General features: G+C 40.9%; 1 protein-coding gene across 1 annotated transcript; it reads right to left on the bottom strand.

The window, feature by feature from the left end:
- Positions 1 to 2,650: 2,650 nt before the first annotated feature.
- bcas2 (BCAS2 pre-mRNA processing factor) lies at positions 2,651 to 18,878 on the bottom strand. The gene is made up of 7 exons (XM_083769052.1): positions 18,696 to 18,878; positions 12,480 to 12,572; positions 12,287 to 12,357; positions 10,685 to 10,846; positions 7,873 to 7,923; positions 7,549 to 7,629; positions 2,651 to 3,262 (listed from the first exon to the last, which is right to left on the bottom strand). Exons 1-7 carry the CDS (start codon positions 18,786 to 18,788, stop codon positions 3,136 to 3,138), a joined length of 678 nt encoding a protein of 225 aa, XP_083625178.1. The 5' UTR covers positions 18,789 to 18,878; the 3' UTR covers positions 2,651 to 3,135.
- Positions 18,879 to 19,131: the final 253 nt, after the last annotated feature.

Genomic DNA, 19,131 nt, shown 5'->3' with positions numbered 1-19,131 from the left:
AATGGCTCTGCTATACATATGAGCATATCAGGTTTGTTTATATGGCTTGCCCTCCTATTACATTATATTATATTATATTATATTATATTATATTATATTATATTATATTATATTATATTATATTATATTATATTATATTATATTATATTATATTATATTATATTATATTATATTATAGGAAGCTATTGTAACAACAGGATCCAGATTAGAACATATAGTTTCTGTTTTCCATTTTCTGAAAAGCACACATTTTGGACATACAAAGTTTCCACCCAATACCCATGATGAATTGAAATGAGGACCCTGATGTAAACAAGTCTTAGTGCTTTTTATGGTTTTATCCTCGTAGCAGTTCTTGTATTGACTTGTGCTTTACTGTTTTCGTTTGAACCCATGTGTACCCATTCTACAAACTATGAATAAAATTGTCAATCAATCAAGCAATCAATCAATCAATGTGGGACATTTCTGGTATATGTCACATTTTATGAAGGTACACATTAATAGAGCAGTATAGTGTTATAAACTCCTAGACCGTCCTAGGCTGTAGGCTAGGTTCATGATGTACTGTAATCAATAATTAATTAGTACTTATAAAGTGCCCATAGTTAGTTATTATAGGTCTCCGGAAGCTACAGTCTCTCATATTAAGATTCATTAATTATTGACGACAGCCTATTTTGTCAGTAGTGACTGATAGTCTAAAAGCTGCTAAGATATTGGTGGATGATTAGTTACTGTTCTGCATAAATGAGACTGTTTTGAAGAGCTAATGTTGATGTAATCATGAATTATTTAGTTATTATAAAGGACCCATATGGTCTGTGTGACATTAAGATTAATTGGCAAATGGTCTGCATTTTTATAGCATCTTTATCCAAAGTCTTTTGTGTTAAATTCAAATAACACAGACAGAAGCAACCGTCACTTCGAATTCCACTTGTTTATCCTTTATCGGGCTTGAAAAAAGGGAAAGAGGCCGCACAACTCGTAGTCACGAATCACGATACCCTAAGAAGGCATCCTGTTTGCCGAAACTGACGTTCAATTAAAAAAATCACACCCGTGTGAACTGAATGGTGCAACTCCCCTCTCCCCCTGCCTCTCTCTCTCTCTCTCTCTCTCTCTCTGTAATTAGCAGGCAACCGTGCAACACTATCTCTCTCTCTGTTTCTGGCACAACAGCGCTACTACTGCGCCACTACTGGTACTCATAGTCACATAGGTTAGGACTTAGGAGTCAGGACGGACATTGCTGTTCCTTGGAGTGGTTGCACCACTCAAAAATCTTGCATCGTGACTACGAGTTGTGTGGCCTCTTTCCCTTTTTTCAAGTTTTACCTCCTGCGGTCAGCACCTCCCCACTGGTGTGCGCTCCTACCTCTTTGTTTTGTTCCTTTATCGGGCCCCATGGGTAGGCCTATTCAACAGGGGGTCTGCGACCCTCTAGGTAGGGGGTCGTCATTGAAGGTGGACTGCCATGTTATGAAATAATTGTTGATAGTATACTGATTATTTATTTATTAATATTTAAATTACAATTTGTTTTGAAGAATATAGGGAAGCTGAGACTGATGGCATATGACTGAGGTGCATTTACAATGCCAAATCGTGCCTTTTTCATGTGATCAACTTATATTTCTGGATAGCGTGATAATCGTGATATGAAATTGACTTGTGGAACCACTGCTTTCTACCATCTTTCCTCTCTCAATTACCCTCTAATGGCTTTGGACTTTTCAAAGCACTCCGGAAAACCAGAGACACAACATTCACATACTGAATCTGGCAGAAACGGTTTGAGAAAAACATTCAACAGATTTGACAATTCGATGCAAGACCGCAATAAACATAGGCCTACCATCCAGCTTTATGTCAGAATACTTTATAAAAATTTAAAAGGCTCAGAAGTTGGAGACTCCCTGCGTAATCTATGTATAACCTTAAGGGCTCCCCGGCTTTATCTTGTATGAGGTGACCGTCTCCTGTTTGGATGAAATTGTTACAGGATCAAATCCTGGAAATGTAAATCCTGTTACTGAACGAACACTTTAGTAATGATTGCTATGAGAATATACAGCTATTTAACACTTTTAAAATCTAAATATCACTTGCAAGTTGCAACCCCTTTAATATTGATGCAGTATATGGTGTTAATGTATCACGGTTAATTTGTAGTGTTCCCACTTAGTTAACTGCTAACTATGAACAGTATTGTGAACTGTTATTTTGGAGGGGAAAAAAAGTTCAAAATGAATTTGACTTTTTTCTAACAACAAGCAACTCCAACATCAATAGCCATACAACTGAATTGGAAAGCCATGTGTGATGAGCATCACCTGCAAATGAATGTACATAAAACTAAGCATATCGTGGCGGTTCCCATCCCATACATGGCCACATCATCAAGCAGGTCACCTCCTACAAATACTTAGGGCTCCACTTTAATAGGAAAAGCGTTCCATCAACACCTTCACTTTATTCATAGGCTCAGGGTCTTCCGTGTCTGTAGGAATATTATGCTATTATACTACTACTACTCAAGTAGTAGTAGTAATGGCATACTTATACCATACTTTGGTATCACCAGCTGGTTTGGAAAACGGTGTGTAAAAGATTCCAAAGAAAGAAGCAAATGAAAGACAAAATATAATGATTCCAAGATTTTATTACAATGGTATAAAAAAAAAACAATTCCATGTTTATATGCTTAGGAGCTGGACTTTTTTTTTTACAAATAGAAAAGCACAGCATTCCTCCAACTGCAATAAATTCTGGTTTGTACACCGTCAGTCGGTATGGAAAAGACAGAGGACTTCACTCAAGGACTGCGCCATCGTGTCCCAGAATTGTCTGTTTTGCAGAATATAAGAACTAAAAATGTTTTAACAGTTCTAAGAAGAAAGAGCCGAGCTTTTTTTCTTTTGTTTTGGTGGTTCAGTGTCAGTGATGTAGCCATCTCCGGTGAGATCCTGTGTCATCAAGGTGTTGAGGGAACTTCTTCAGGGTGGTGAGGTAACTGGTGAGCATATCCTCAGCTTGGATCTCTTTATTTATAGTCACACCCGAGAAGCAGTCAATCATTTTGTAGTCCAGTAGCAAATGTGTGCTGCAGTAGGAACGAGAGTTCAGGCTTTAGAAGTCTTGTCTGATGTTCTCCTTGTTCTCATCTCCCTGTTGCTGTCTGAGCTGGGCCACCTCGTTCTCCAGCTGAACAATGGCACGTTCTATCTCATAGTTTTTGCTTACCAGAGATACCCAACTGTTGAAAGACAAAGAAAAGCTTATCATATCATATCCTGATTATATTCAAACATTCACACGGTCATGCTCGGTATGAAATGTACCTTTGAGCCAAGTAGGCGACAGAGTCTACTACACCCAGAATCTCACCAACTACTACCTTTCCTTGGCATCAAACAGCATTTCTTTTAGGAAATGAAAAATAAAACAAGTTGGCTATTTTCCAGTGTTACAGAGCTCAACAGTGAGTGCGCATTGTCCTACTTTTTTAACTGCCTAATTTCCCATTCAGTCAGTGAATTTCCAATTCATTAAATTTTACTTTTTGTCTGGTTCCAGCCAGGCCAACCAACTACAAGATGAATGGTGACCATAATAATAAACCAATTGATTACAGGTACAAGACTGTTTACATATTTTAAGAGTGAAGGAACTAGCCATAAACCAGGGGTGTCCAAAGTGCGGCCCGGGACAGATTTCGTACCACCCTTGACTTCATACCGGAATTGTATTACTCCAAATTATTTACATACATGTTTCTTTTTAACCTGGGCTTTTCCCAGAGTACAATTGGTCAGGGTTCCTTGTTGTCTCATTCTGAAGGGGTAAAAAAAAGCCATTTTATTTGTTTAACCGGCTACATTTGGTAATGTGAAATAAGGCCGAGTTATTTTTGTGTTTTGTTCACAGCACACCTAACAAAAGACCATTGATATTTATATTGATGATGATAGTTACATAAAATCGTTTAAATGAGATGCATATGTATGTGACTAGGGCGCTTTCACACCGGACATGTTTGGTTCGTTTAAAACGAACCATGGTCCGCTTACCCCTTTGGTTCGGTTGGTGTGAACGTGCATCCGAACTCTGGTGCGGATCAAAGAAACGAACCATGGTCCGCTAAAAAAGGCCGGACTCGGTTCGCTTCCAAACGAACCACGGTGCGGTTCGTTACTGGTGTGAACGCATTCGGACTTTATAGAGGACCAAATACAGTACGATAGCCAAAATAGCCGTCGGCAGTTGTGAGGCTGCATTAATAATTAGTTATAAAAGCATGTCTTTTTTACGGGGATCACTATTGAGCTGACAGTCTGATTTTAATAGTAGACGCATATATGTCGAGGCGCACTGCGCAGCGCAAATGTAATGGCAGCGTGGTTCACATGCGCAAAAATAACAGATGTACAAGTTGTACAGATGTACACGGAATGGTATGTACGGTATGGTAAATTTGGAGCGCATCTCTCTCTCTCTCTCAGCGCATGCAAGCAATTATATCTACAGGCCTTTAATATAGCCTATATCAGACTATGCGCTCGCTCTCTCTCTCTCTCTCTCTCTCTCGTAATGACAGCACAGGAAGACGCATGCAGCCCCTGTGCGCACCTGTGCGTAATGTGACTATATCGTTAGATTGGAAGACAATACAGTCTTGGCTGACAACACCAATTGAAAGTAGAGTTCCCAAGGATTATGGTGATATTTAAATTTTAAAAATCGCATAAGAAATGAGCGAGATATGCCTAAATAAAATGTTAGTGGTCTTGGAAATTTATTTTATTTGTGTGCGATCCGGGGCGACGGCACGGCACAATAGATTCATTCATTTTTCAGATCATCATCATTGTCATGTCATTGCAGTGCAAACCATTAAATATAGCCTATATTAACTTCATAGGCTATTGTACAATATGTGACATATTTCTTTCACCCGGTATTATTGATGTGAGTTGATCAAAATAGTATTGCCTAGGCTATAATGCTTGACTTGTATAGCCTAGGCTATACAGTAGGCTATATAATGCCAGCACAGTCATTATTCTCTTTCTTTAAGACTAAAGGCAACCCTTGACTTAATGGGCTTTCTCAAATAGACTACTAATAATAATGCGACGATACCAGAAGTCCATTAACGTAATCAAAGCGATGCAATGACAAAGACAGTGAGAACAACAAAAGAACAAGCTGACGGTGTGAATCAAACTATATATATTTTTTTGTCTTCTCTGTTCTGTTGCCTCGGGAGGTGTTTTCTGCTAACAGGCTTCGTTGTTTTTGGCTTTTGGCGAGGCTGCAGGCTGCAGCTGGCTGCTATTGGTCCACTCCGACAGGCTGTTTTATTTTAAGCATGTGCCGCCGCCACGCAAGTTATGACAAAGCATGTGAGTCTTCATGTGTGTGTGTGTGTACATGAGGGGGAGAGACAGAGAAATATTTAATGTTAAATAGGCTATACACAGGTGGTCCCAAATGATTCATTGATTACATCACGATCACTATAGCAAAAGACGTAAAACTAGGTCAACTCAATTACTCAATTAGCTGCAGCAGAGCTGTTCTGACTTGAAGCTCAATACTAACTGACCACCTTCAAGTTTAAACCATAAGATGACATGGAAATGCCCGCCGATTTGATGCGCAGAAATATATATCTAATCGGGTTAAGGTACATGGAAGAAAAGTCCTTTTTATCGGGGATACCTTGTTGTAGGCTATACATCTCCGTGAATTGTATACATCCGCAGCAAGCACATTATTGTTCAAACACCTACTCCTCTGTTCATCTGTTGCTCTTATTTGGCTAATAAAATAATTAATATGAATGAATGCAATAGCAAGTTGTTGCTGCCTGTCATGTTGCTGTTCTCTTCTCTCTGTGTGACTGAAGGTTGCCCCAAAATTTGTAGACAGTGATTTCCCCTCATGTTCTTTTCCCCCTCACTATTTGGTTCGCTTAACATGTCCACGTGTCATTTGTTTACATATTTGGTACGCTTTACAAACCTTCTAAGCGAACTTTGGGTGTGAAAGCGCCCTAAGACTTTGTTATAGTCCGAAGTCACATTATGTCAAGGTTAGCTATATTGTCCCTTACTGGAAATTGGTTTGCGGCCAGATAACAACATTCAAAACACTAATTATAGAAGACTAAAACCTAAGAACAGGGCACTAGACAGAGAAATCATGACATTCAATAGTAGCAGAGTCAGCAAAAGTACATTAGTGGGCAAAATGTGCAAAGAGGCAAGAATAAAGTGCTATCTACTGTTCAGCAGCTGAATAGCAGCCGGGACAATGGATAGTTTGAACCGGTTAGTCTTTGTAGTGGGTACCCTCAGTCGACGAACTGAGGGCAACAGTTCAAACTCAGACCGAAGTGGGGGAGAACGGTTAGAACCCAAGCCCAACTCATAGAACAAAGAATGCTGACATGTAGGGCTGGGGCGGTATGGGATTTTTATTACCGCGGTTATTGCCGCCCCCCATACCGCCGGTATGGCGGTTATTACCCCCCCCCCCCCCAAAATAATAATAATAATAAGAGGGCTAATAAAAGTTACAGGTATGGTGTGTGCGATATTAATTGTGAGATTACCATAATGACGGTAATCATTAAAGGACCACTTTTGAACCTATCTTCATATAATAGGTCCTCACTAATAGTCATGATAAAATGGCACGTTTCTTTCTACTCGGTCTGTGTCACATAGGAGGCCTAATCTAATTGAATACCCCTGCCATAAAGCATTACACTTGTTTACAAGAGGGTCCACCATTTTCAATTCATCATATCATTTTGTACACTATGCACTTCTATAAAGCCAAAAACAGGAAATCATCATAAAGGAGGTAAAAAGGGGGAAAACGTATACAGTGAGGGGGGAAAGGGGTGGGTGGGATTTACATCTTAATGACAGTTGGTAGGGCGTTCCACATTTTTGTGGCATAGGAGTGAAATGAATTTAGGTGGACCCTCTTGTAAACAAGTGTCCACTCACAGTTAACAGTCTTTGTATTGAGTTGTGCTTGAAATGTAGTGTAATTCTGCAAACTGTTAATAAATATTTTAATCAATCAATCAATCAATCAATCCTTGTTTGTGACGAATCTGGGTTGCACATGGTTTTTTTAACTCCCTCTGGTGTTGTGTTGCTGGCATGATTAGACTGACTGAGTGTCACTGTTTATTATGATACACTTGTCATTTCATAAAAAAAAAAAAATAATAATTTCATAAAAAAAAAAAAAAAGTTTTTAACCGCGGTAATGAACCCGATACCGCGGTATGCGTTACATACCGGCGGTATGGCGGTATTGCGGTTATTGCACCCAGCCCTACTGACATGTGCAAGCAACTGGTGTAAAAAATGGAGACCTTTTGATAAATTAAAAGAAAACTGAAATCATGCATTTTAAAAACCCAGCCATGCGCACTAGTGACTTTCAATACCATTTTGGAACCTCAAAGCTAAATTATACACAATGCTATAAATATCTGACATTCACACAAAAACATACTTTGACTCCAGCTCTCTGAGTTTGCCTCCTCCTGCCAACTGATCATTCTTGCGCTGCCAATTCAAATCTTGAATTTGCTTCCTGGAAAAAATAAAATATCAAGTTTAAATCGGGATTACTGCCTGGTAATAAGAGAGTATAGTATGCACGTGACATCATCATCATACACGGACGTTTTGTGGAAACTCCTACTGAGTGGCAAAAAATGACAATTGATAGCCCACACATCCAAACAGAAAAGTCTGATTGCATAAAAACGACATTAAACTCAGTTTGCCACACTCTATATGTTGTTTTAACAAATCCTTAGAAGATAGAGCTTACCTGAACTTTTGAAGTTCCTTTTGAGCCATTTCGATCATAAAAGCCAAATTGCTGTAGAGAGAAAGACAAGTTAACAGGTCAGCAACTCAGTTTGATCTCTGTGAGGCTAGAACCACACTCAATACCATAAGCAAGTGTATCTGGTGACTGGTCCTATGTATAATGGCACAATAAACAAAGTTTAAGGCCCAGGCCGTAGCGTAACGGTCTGGGCACCGGACTGGTGATCCAGTCGCGGTGTGCCGCGGGTTCGACTCCCGGACCCGACACGGCCTTTACCGCATGTCATCCCCCCATCTCTCTCCCGTTTCCTGTCAGCCTACTTTCTATCCCTTAAAAAATCAATAAAGGCGTAAGCCGTAAAAAAATATCTTAAAAAAAACCCAAAAAAACAACAGTGCAGTAATGTGACCATTCAGCTGCTCACTGCCAACAATGACATACATGCCTTGTATGTAAAGTCAAAAGTGACAAAATCAGAGTGCAGTAGTGTGACCATTCAGCCACTTGCTTCATCCATGGCTAACCACTAACATTTACGAGAATTTGCACTGTACAGGTGCTACGCTGTTGAGTTTGTCCATTGAGTGTCCTAAATTTGGCATTGTATGCCCACGCAGACCCATGAGAGCGGCTGGGAAACTGTGAAGCTGCCCTACCTAGCCAAAGCTGCAACTGCAGGTGGACAAAATACATGCACTCAAAAGAGTGCACTGAGGTTTAACACAGAGTGCTCGTTCATGAATCGATTCGGACGCATTCAGGCGAGTTAGCTCTACTACAATTTGAGCACCAAATCAAGAAAATTACGGAAGAAGAGCGTTCTTCCTGGTGCTTCCACCACCAGTGAGCAACTTTCATTGAAATAAATAGCTGGGAGCAGTGCAGTCCACCCTCTAGTTTATATATAACTATGCGCCCACAAGGCCCACAGAGTGGATAGGTATTGGTAACTATGCGCCCACGGCTGCCAGTCGGCACCGTGGGAAAAACACACAGATGCAACCAATCATAAAGCTATACCTGGGGCAACAGGTGGAATCACAAGGGACAAACACAGGTGCAACCAATTATATACAAGAATCTAACTGGTAAAACAAGGGGACATCACAGGCCCAAAAACAAATCTAAGAGGTTCCATAAATAACACAAACACTCAAAACTGGACATAGGAGGGGCTGTCGCCCTTCAAAAATGTTGTGCCAGAAATGAATGAAATGTGACAGAGAGAGCCTGTTAAATTTACTTTGGGTTATGATGATAAATGCAGGTCTATTTCTTTTTTGGATGTCTGAGTTAAGAAAGAGGGCAATAGATTACACAAGCAAGTATATAGAAAGGACATTTCTTAACACTTTCCAGGTATTGTCCTCCTGCATTGAAAATAAGTCTACCATGAACTCAACTTTAAAGGTTAGGATGTGCAATTGTGGAGAGACTATTTCAAACAATCGCATTGCTTGGTCAGAGCTACCTGTATAAATCAGCGATGTAAAGTAACTAAGTACATTTACTTAAGTACTGTACAATGTTTAGGTATTTGTACTTTACTTGAATATTTCTCATTTCCAATAATTGTACTTCTACTCCACTACATCTCAGTATTGTACTTTTACTCTTTTTTACTTGAGTTACTAATTACTTTGTAGATTTTGATTATTAAAAAACATACATTAACCACTTAAGCCCTCTATGCATTACGACGCATTGTGAGATTGTAGATCTGATATTTTCAAAAGAAAACTTTTGAAAACTTGAAACGGGACATTCTGCATAATGACTACTTTTGGTACTTTAAGTACATTTTGAGGCGAATAATTGTACTCAAATATATTTTGAATTACAGACTCAAGATTGCAGTGTTGATACTTTGAGTACTTTTTCCACCACTGTGTATAATAGTAACTTCATATCGCCGACTGGCCTGCGAGTACTCTGATGAAGGGTACTTGCTGCACTAATGTACAAGGCCACTGAGCTGCACTAATTACAGCACTCTATCTCAAGGTCTGGACAGGGGGCACATCAGGGGTAGAAATGGGTCTAACTCTTATGCTGCGTTCACACTGGCAGATGCAAAAGATACAAAGCTAAACAGTGTATTTGTAGCTTTGTATCTTTGACTTTGTAGCTAAAGTTGAAACCAGCTCAACCTATTTTGTATCTTTGTAGGCAGCTGTTGTAGCTTTGTCGGATGTATCTTTATGTCGCTGGCTTCCATTGAAAATGCATGGTAGACTGTATCTCTGCATCTGCCCCGTGTGAATGCAGCATTAGACTGCCAGTAGCGGTTCCGGTAGGAACACACAACTCCTACCAGAAACACAACAGGTAATCAAATGATTGGCTTAGGAATGCGACAAAAAAACATGAATTCAAGTCTCCATGGGGGCAGCAGTGGCCTAAGTGTAAGAGGGGCGCCCTTGTTGCCGAAAGGTTGCCGGTTCGATTCCCCGGACGGGCAGGAAAAATCTGGGTGGGGAAGTGATTGTCATCACCGCTGAAGTGCCCTTGAGCAAGGCACTGAACCCCCAACTGCTCCCCCTGGTGATGCTTAGTGGCCAACAGCATAAGACTGTGGTAGTACAGCTCCCAGGTTTTAATGTGTGTGTGTGTTTCTATGTGCAGGGCGTTGCTGAAAATGAGCACTTGTGCTCAGCTACTACCCTGGGTAAATAAAAAAAGTAAACTTGATTTGTTCTTGTATGCAATTGGCCCTCTTATATTTGACTCATAAAATAATAAAAAAATAATGCAAATCTTAGTGACAAATAACATTGGACCGTTTGGGACAAGTGTCAGAGTGACTCACTCATTATAGACTTTCCATGCGTTGGTACCGTATTGCGACATGAGCTCTAGATTTTCAATACGAACTGCCTGGTGCTCAAGTTGGGCCATGGAGTTGTTCACACACTCCTGCCACGCTGTGATGTCGTTCTTCTGTCCAGAGGACGGTGCTGGGAGCTCATATCTGCAGAGTTCAAAGACAGAAAAACAGGGGTATGGAAGAAAGAAATGGGACAATCCATCTATAAATTCCAGGGTCTGGTTCCATACGTGTGACTCTTTTATGCCATATTATGGGCATAAAAGAGTCAGACAGAGGGTTACAAATGGATTTTACTCCCTCCTTAGTAGTGAGGGACCAATCAGGGGCAGTATATGGGGCAGGTTTGTCACCAGAGGCATTTTTGTAATCTGTCCCTTGTAAATGCAGGTTCCACACAGAGATTCCAGACTAATATCTACGCAGTGATATTAGTCTGGCCATGCCAGGATAGGGCAGGCATTCTCTATTTGCATCATTCCCAACTTGCACCAGTAGACTGATGCCCGACAGGCACAGGTCTAGTCTCTCTAAGAAAGGGTATTGAGGCCCAGGCCGTAGCGTAACGGTCTGGGCACCGGACTGGTGATCCAGTCGCGGTGTGCCGCGGGTTCGACTCCCGGACCCGACACGGCCTTTACCGCATGTCATCCCCCCATCTCTCTCCCGTTTCCTGTCAGCCTACTTTCTATCCCTTAAAAAATCAATAAAGGCGTAAGCCGCAAAAAAATATCTTAAAAAAAAAAAAAAAAAGGGTATTGCACTAGTTCAAAATAAATATATGTCCAACATAGAGTCAGTTAAGCCAGTCAGTTTTCCCCTTAACCTGTCCTCTGTCGGTATCGGGCCTCCCTGCTTGGACCAGTAAAGTGTGGTAATTTATTTGCATCTGCTTACAAATGGCGAACGGACAAAAAGAAAAAGTGATAATGTCCTGTCAATAATTGGAACAACTATAGACTTTGAAATTTGATACCATGTTTATGCATAGATGAATGCTTAGTCGTGGTAATTTGAGCAGTTATTTGAGACACTGTTTTAACCACAGTAATTTGAGGAGTTAACACGGTCATACGACAAAGGTAATGGAGCCAACATGCTGAGAAACCATACTGGTGGAGTGGCATTCATATTTTAACAGCAACTAACGTTACCTTATTCCTAAACGTAACCTCAGTAAAACTATGCCTGAACCTAACCTTATTCCTATGACCTCCCACTACAGTTAACAGCAGACAACGTTACCCCCGGCTGGAAGTAGCACATAGAAGGAACACGTTATTCCAACCAGTTCCTTTCCCCTCCATCAGGCGCCAGGGGAGGCAGTTTTAGAGACCAGGATTACTGCATGGTTTGTGTGAGGTTACCTACCCTAGGGGACACGGGAGAACATGCAAACTCCACACTAATCTGTCTAAACTCAGACCAAGGACCACAATGTAAATACGTCGAAAGATTGTGTTCCTTGATGCGTTTATTCCTCGATGAACCCACAGAATATTTTGTTCACACAAATATCTCAATATGTGTCATTTGTCTTGTAAATTTCAAAACAAGACAGTTGTGCCATATGATGTAATTTACCTCTTCATGCTGAGAAGTTCTAAGGGTTGCCGAGCCGCTAGCCTCTCAAACTCATTCCTCATGATTTCTGTCTGAAAATAGACAGTAAAAAAGAAACATACGGTACATCAAATGGGAAAGGTCCTTTCTGCAATCGGTTACTCTGGGAAAACATCTACAGGACAAGGTTTCCACGACTTGATGTCTTTGTCACCTCAAATGTAGTGAAGTCAGGTGTGGACAGGTAACTGAGGTAGTTCTTGGTGGGCCTGTATCGACGGGTCTCCTCTTCTACCAGTGCTGCCGCCTGAAAAGAAAAACCCACGAGCGGAAACATGATAATTCGGAACAAGCAAAATACTTGAGGGCAGTCACCACGACACCACCAGCAAGCGGTTCAGTTTAATCAATGAAAACATGAAAGGATTTTAATAGTGAATGACAAATGTGATCATATAACATATACCACCTTAAAGAATTACCGTAATTTCCGGACTATAAAGCGCACCTGAATATAAGCCGCACCGCGGCACCAGCTACATTTAGGGGAAAAAACACAAATGTGTACATATACAAGCCGCACTGGACTATAAGCCGCAGGTGTTTTAATGTAATAACAGAGATTTAGAAGGTCCCCTAGTTGTCCTTGGCTTGCCCAAGGACACTTCGACATGTGGCGGCTGCAATTCAAACCATCGACCCACAGATCATTGGATGACCTGCTCTACTTCCTGAACCACAGCTGCCCAAGACAACACCATCAAGGTACAACGAAAGGGGATGAAGAGACATGCCTGATGTGGAATTAAGGCCTGGGCTATACGTCTCTAGGTTTTTATAAAACGGTTATTTTCGTACTCCGTTGTCGTATGGGCAGGGGCCCATACGACAAAGATATCTGTGTCCACACATACAACCCAAAACGATCATTTTTGACTCCAACAAGCATGCCAGGCCAGTAGGTGGCGATAAGAAATATGTAACGCAATAGAAAAAAATTCTGAGCATGCGCGGTGAGCTGGTTTCCCAATAAATCCCCCCACGTAACCCGGTAGTACTAAAAACAAAACAAACAAGGCATGCAGACAGGACTCCGTCTAGTGAGCAACTTTGGAACTCACCTTCTAATATAAACACAAACCCCATTTTCCCAGCTGACTCGCTAGCCTAGTGGACTACTACGCACACTTGTAATCTATGCTTTGCTTCGCTTCGCTGGTTCGCGCCCCACTGCTGCCACTGCTTTTACAACCGCAGACTTTTTAATAGTTTTTGGATTAAGGTTGCATTAAAAAGACTGGATTAAGGTTGGTGAAGGATGTGTTGCTTCCCTGCTTGCATACATAACCGCAAGCAGGGGAGCAACGCATCCTTCACCAACCTTAATCCAAAAACTATTAAAAAGTCTGCGGTTGTAAAAAAATGCTGCGGCAGTGGGGCGCGAACCAGCGAAGTGAAGCAAAGGATATATTTTCTTAGTCTGCGTAGTAGTCCACTAGGCTAGCAAGGCTGCTGGAGGAATAGGGTTTGTGATTATATTAGATGGTGAGGATCCGCCCGTGCGGGTGGCGCTAGCTGCCATCGTGTTTGTTGTCGTTTCTATGGTAACCTCACGTTCACCCCGGAAGTTGTTTGTTTTTCAATACATGAACTTATGCGCATGCTCAGTGTTAAAAGCAACAACGAACATGCGCGACTAGGGAGGTGACGTCATCCTTCCTCAAAAACTCAGTTTCGCATGACTACACAGCTCCACCATCCGGATCTTTTCGAAAATCTCCACTTATTTATCCGTTGCCAAAAACCTCCGTTTGAGTGGCCGAAAACGCCGTTTGCGTCTGGCTGAAAGGCCCAAACGCACATAGAAATGTGCGTTTGAAAAAACACCCAGAGTCGTATAGCCCAGGCCTAAAACTATTGCATTGCCCATTCAGGGCATGGCCACCGTTCATAACACGAGCCGTACCATTTCTGGAAAAATCCAATTGACTCCAATAGAACTTTAGTCGATCAGATTAACAGTTCTGGAGATATACGAAGAACAGCCAGAGCCAGACATACAGGCCCCTTTTGCACCGGTTCTGTTCTTTTTCCTGCCCAATATTGAACCAGTTCATAGTGTTTCCACTGAAAATGAATTGGTGGAAAAGGGGCCACAGACAGCCAGATATATTAATTGAATAAAATATTAAAATATATAAACTTTACCAGCGGTGCAAGACCAATTACATAAATAATGCAATGCATGTCAGGAAATAATACAATTGGGTTTATGGCAGTGATATTAAACTGGCAGCCAACTCCGGATCCAGTTAACCGTCTTCCTGCCATTGCCGAAGCCCTTCGGCAATTGAAGCATTAATTTGATATTAACGCTTGCTGCCATTGCCGAAGCCCTTCGGCAATTGCTCTTTTATAGTGCTTATGATTGATCAAGCCATAATGCTACTCACGTTAGCCGGTTAGCTAGCAGTGTTGTTAGCACTGCAGTGGATCGTTCATATTAATTCACCGTCGCCATAAGAATCCATTCTATCCGTTTCTTTCAATCGCCTGTATCTCCTATTCCTTGTCCCAGATGGCATTTTTGGTCAAAACAGCGTTTCTTTGACGGCACGAGCCGACGTTGTGGAGTGCTAAAATGTACCGGCATGATTCGATCATGTAAACAAAGGTTGTCTTGGCAACGTAAAGCTGGCAGGGATAAGCTCACTTCCGGTTGAGGCAAAATGTGGCTTTTCAAAATAAGAGCTCAAATTAAAAGAATGCTGGCATGAATTAGGTCCTAATTTCTCAATAAATGGCAGCAGTAAAAGGGTTAAGCTTTCTTGTGGCCCCTGGATCACATGTCATATTCCAATGTAAAAATAAATGTACAAAATTATTATTGGATGCTTGGTTGTACAGAATGTCCTTTTTGAATGACCATAACCAATAATCGAAGCTTGTTAGTCGTTAAATGTTAATGTTTCATAGATGTAATGACACTTCCATTAAAACCAAAAGGTTTTCATTGTTTGTCTCAGAGTCTGTACCACTGTCAGACAGTGACCTACTGTATAACTAAAGCCACAATCAACAACAATCTCTTTGTTGTTACGTTTTATATCCACAAAAGTTTTCTCTTGAAACTCTGTCACCAATGCAACTTCGTTGACTTCTAATTGACATATGAATATAAAGCAGTAATCCTCTACTCTGTTGTGTTATTGTCAATATTCTCAGAAAATATATAATTAGCTGTCTACGTCAGCCATCTGCGCCAAACAAACAAAACAGACAGAAATGCTGTCTACTTCTCTCTGCTTTCAGAATAATGTTGCTTTTCAAGTTTGTACCTTGTTGTCCATCTTGTGAATGTTCCTTTTTGTACACTGGGCGAAAGAGATTCAATGGATTCCCCTGAAATAAAGGTTTCAATCAAAGTTGTCGCTATTTCTGAGTTTCGAGTGGTTTGCTTATTAGTTATATATAAGTGTTTTTGTCCATCTTCCAATTTGTACATCTCCATCCACTTGTAGGTTTTACACAGTATGATTCATTCATCCTCAATTAGTCCTGGGCCGAATGATGGTCTAACTCTCCATTATTGATTAATAGAAGATCATCATAAGCGCTTGTGCCCTTATCAGCCGGATGCTAAAAAAAGAAAAGAAAAAACCTGTCCTTCATATGAACATTTAATAGCCGGGGGGCCAGCACCAAAGATCTGAGAGGACCTGTGATGTCATGACATACTTTTAATGTGTGTTTTTTCTATTCACTTAAATTAAGGTCCACAGAATGAGAGGTCTGCTCTGCCGGAAATATCGTGAATAAAAAAGTTATGGATATTTTTGTATACCCCACCAAAGACAACCAATATAAGGCAACATTTCATCATACTTTAAGTAGCATGTGACAAACTAGGGGACCGGGGGTTTTCATGATTCTGAATCCATTCCAAGCAAGGGGGGGGGGGGGGGGGGGGGGGGGGGCTTACAGAGTAAAAGTAGCCATATCTTCCCGGCACCAGAGCCTCTTATGGGGATTCCTGGTATAATCTTCAAATGGGGGTCCACGGGCTAATTAGTGTCAATTTGGGGGTCCCTGACATGAAAAAGTTCGGGAACCACTGACCCTTTCATTCAAACGATAGTCCGTGATTGTAGCTTTTAATAATTGTACCCTTGGTAGGCTTGGTTGTATATTAAAGATAGACATGCATCGGAGTGCAGTGTGGTTCTGGGTCTGGGTCACGCTAAACACCCCCCCTCTCTCTCTCTCTCTTTCACCAGCACCCTTGATGATGCAACTTAGTGTAATAACTAACTAGGTTTACACAAATTCCACAGAGGAGCTCATTCTAAATAGTACAAGGCAATAAGGCATAGTTGGCTCATGGTTACGAGACAACACATTCAAAGTATGACATATGTGGGTCACAATGATGTGTAGTTTTTTTTTTCTTCAGCTCAGCACATCATAACGAAAGTGCTCCAGCAACATAGTATGTGAACTAAAGTTGAACTAAAGTTAATATTGCGACAGCCGATCTTACAAGCTCGACGAGACGCGTTGTTGTCTGTGTCCAGGCAGGCTATTATTTTTCGGAGTCATTTTAATTCAGCATTGTTGATTGATTGACACAAACTAAATACAAAGACTGTTAACTGTGAGTGGACGACCCAATTAAGCATTACACTTGTTTACAACAGGGTCCACCATGTTCAATTCATCAAAACATTTAGAGACGTACAAATAGGCACTTCTATATAGTTAAAGAACAGAACAGGAATTCATCATAAAGGAAGCAAAAAGGGAAAAGAAACATATACAGTGAGGGGAAAAAGGGGGGGGGGGATTCAGATTTTAGGGGGGCCAGTTTCGAATTGCAGCCGTCCGTAGGTGCCCTTTGAGAGCGGTTTTTAAGGAGTCAAGGGATTCACAGGGCGTTCCACATTTTGGTGGCATAGGAGCGAAAATAATTTAGTCCCTTGTTTGTGCCGAATCTGGGTTGTACATGGTTTGTTGCACTCCCTCTGGTGTTGTGGGTGTGGACTTCGTTTACATTAAGGAAGTATTTAGACAGGTACATGGGTAACTTGCTAAACTTGGTGGTGTATCGAATCTTGTGGACCAGACCCATTGCAAGATGCTGTACTCTGTCGTCGACCCTAAGCCATCCCAGCCTGTCAAAGTGGGCAGGGGTGAGGTGGGTTCGGGGGGTGAGGCCAAGTAGGAGCCTGACCAGTTTGTTTTGAGAGGTCTGGAGCCTTGTTTTAAGGGCCTTTGAGGTGCTGTGGTACCAAGAGGTGCATGCCATGCATAGTCAAAGAAACCTTGTACGAGGGCTCCTGTTAAGGTCTTCAAGGTGTGTGAGGAGATCCTGTAAAGGAATCTTGTTCTTTGATTGACTTTTTTGATTACGTTGGTGGCCATTTTATCACCGGAAAGATTGGCCTCCAGGATGTGCTTTTCATTGGCCCCATTTACATGCATAAATTAATTCGGAATGAATGGATTCATTCCAGTCATCAGAATAAAAATGCTCATGTAAACACTTGGAATAGAATATCCCATTCCGAATGAATTTTCATTCCGTTCTGGGGGGGTGGTATATAACGTTTGAATTGGTATAGATCACCATATAAACACTTTATTCCGAATGCTACTGGGAGTTTGGAATACATGCATTATTTTACACATGTCTGCCCTTAGTAGACTATAGTGCTTTATGCCCAAGCAGGGATGGCCATTTGGAGACATTTTATGTGCAGAAATGCGCTATTTTACCCATTAGAAAAATACAAATATACCGTTTTTTCCCCCCATAATAAAATGCGCCATTTACAAAACCATCGGCGAATTACAGTGCCATGCCATTGCAGTGTATCTGGATTCTGTGTTTTTTTGTTCTGGGTTCTGGCATCAAAATATATTTTTATTTTATTTTATCAGATAATAGCTGTTTTTTTTGTACACTGCAAGGTGGGCTGGGCACCTTGGGTGCATGACACATAAATAATATATAATATAAATATATCTATGTAGTACAAAGTTATATCTCGAATCAATGGTCATGTAAACAATTGAGGAATAGGAATACTTGTATTCAGGTTCCATGTAAACATGAATCTCTGTTCGGAATGAATTAATTAATTCTGAATACATTTTGTGCATGTTACTGAGGCCATTGTGAATTCTCTTGAAAATGGTGGTTACCCTGTTGTAAACAAGTGTAATGCTTAATTATGGATCGTCCAAAAAAAGTAACAGTTTTTGTATTGACTTGTGCTTTCGTTTGAAAATAAATGTATCCATTCGGCATACTGTGAAATAAAAATGTCAATGAATGAATCACACACACTTCTCCTGCTCGGCATGGTGCAACTAGCTAACGTTAGCATGATGCTAGTGCTCCTCCATCCACATGAAGTGACTTCCTTACCGCTTCTCTGACGCCCGCTGCGTCGTAACCCTGGTCAAAGTATGGCAGCGCGTCCACGAACACTTCACCGGCTACTGACGCCGTTCCGGCCATTTCTAATCAATCAATATGTTTCGTTGTTTGGGAAATTAATACTTTTGCACAACAACAACAACAAGCTAGCCTAGGCCTAGCCTTATATCAAACAAGAAGGGGCAGCGTCTAGTGAGCTCATCTAGGGCAGCGTCTAGTGAGCTAATCTAGTGAGCTAATTTAAGACTTCCGGTGGACGATCTCTTCAAAATAAGAGTACCCTAGTCTAGAGTATTGAAAAAAAGTTTAATTTGCACATTAAAACTACAAATTAAGCATTTAAATGATGCTATATGATGCTATAAGACACACATTATGTTTCTGTGTAAGAATAAGTAATTAAATCCTTATAATAATAATAATA

Source organism: Protomyctophum parallelum (genome assembly GCF_964188405.1).
Source record: "Protomyctophum parallelum genome assembly, chromosome: 7".
Lineage (NCBI taxonomy): Eukaryota > Metazoa > Chordata > Actinopteri > Myctophiformes > Myctophidae > Protomyctophum > Protomyctophum parallelum.
Note: the sequence above shows the minus strand (reverse complement) of the source record. Positions and strands in the feature narration are given on the sequence as shown.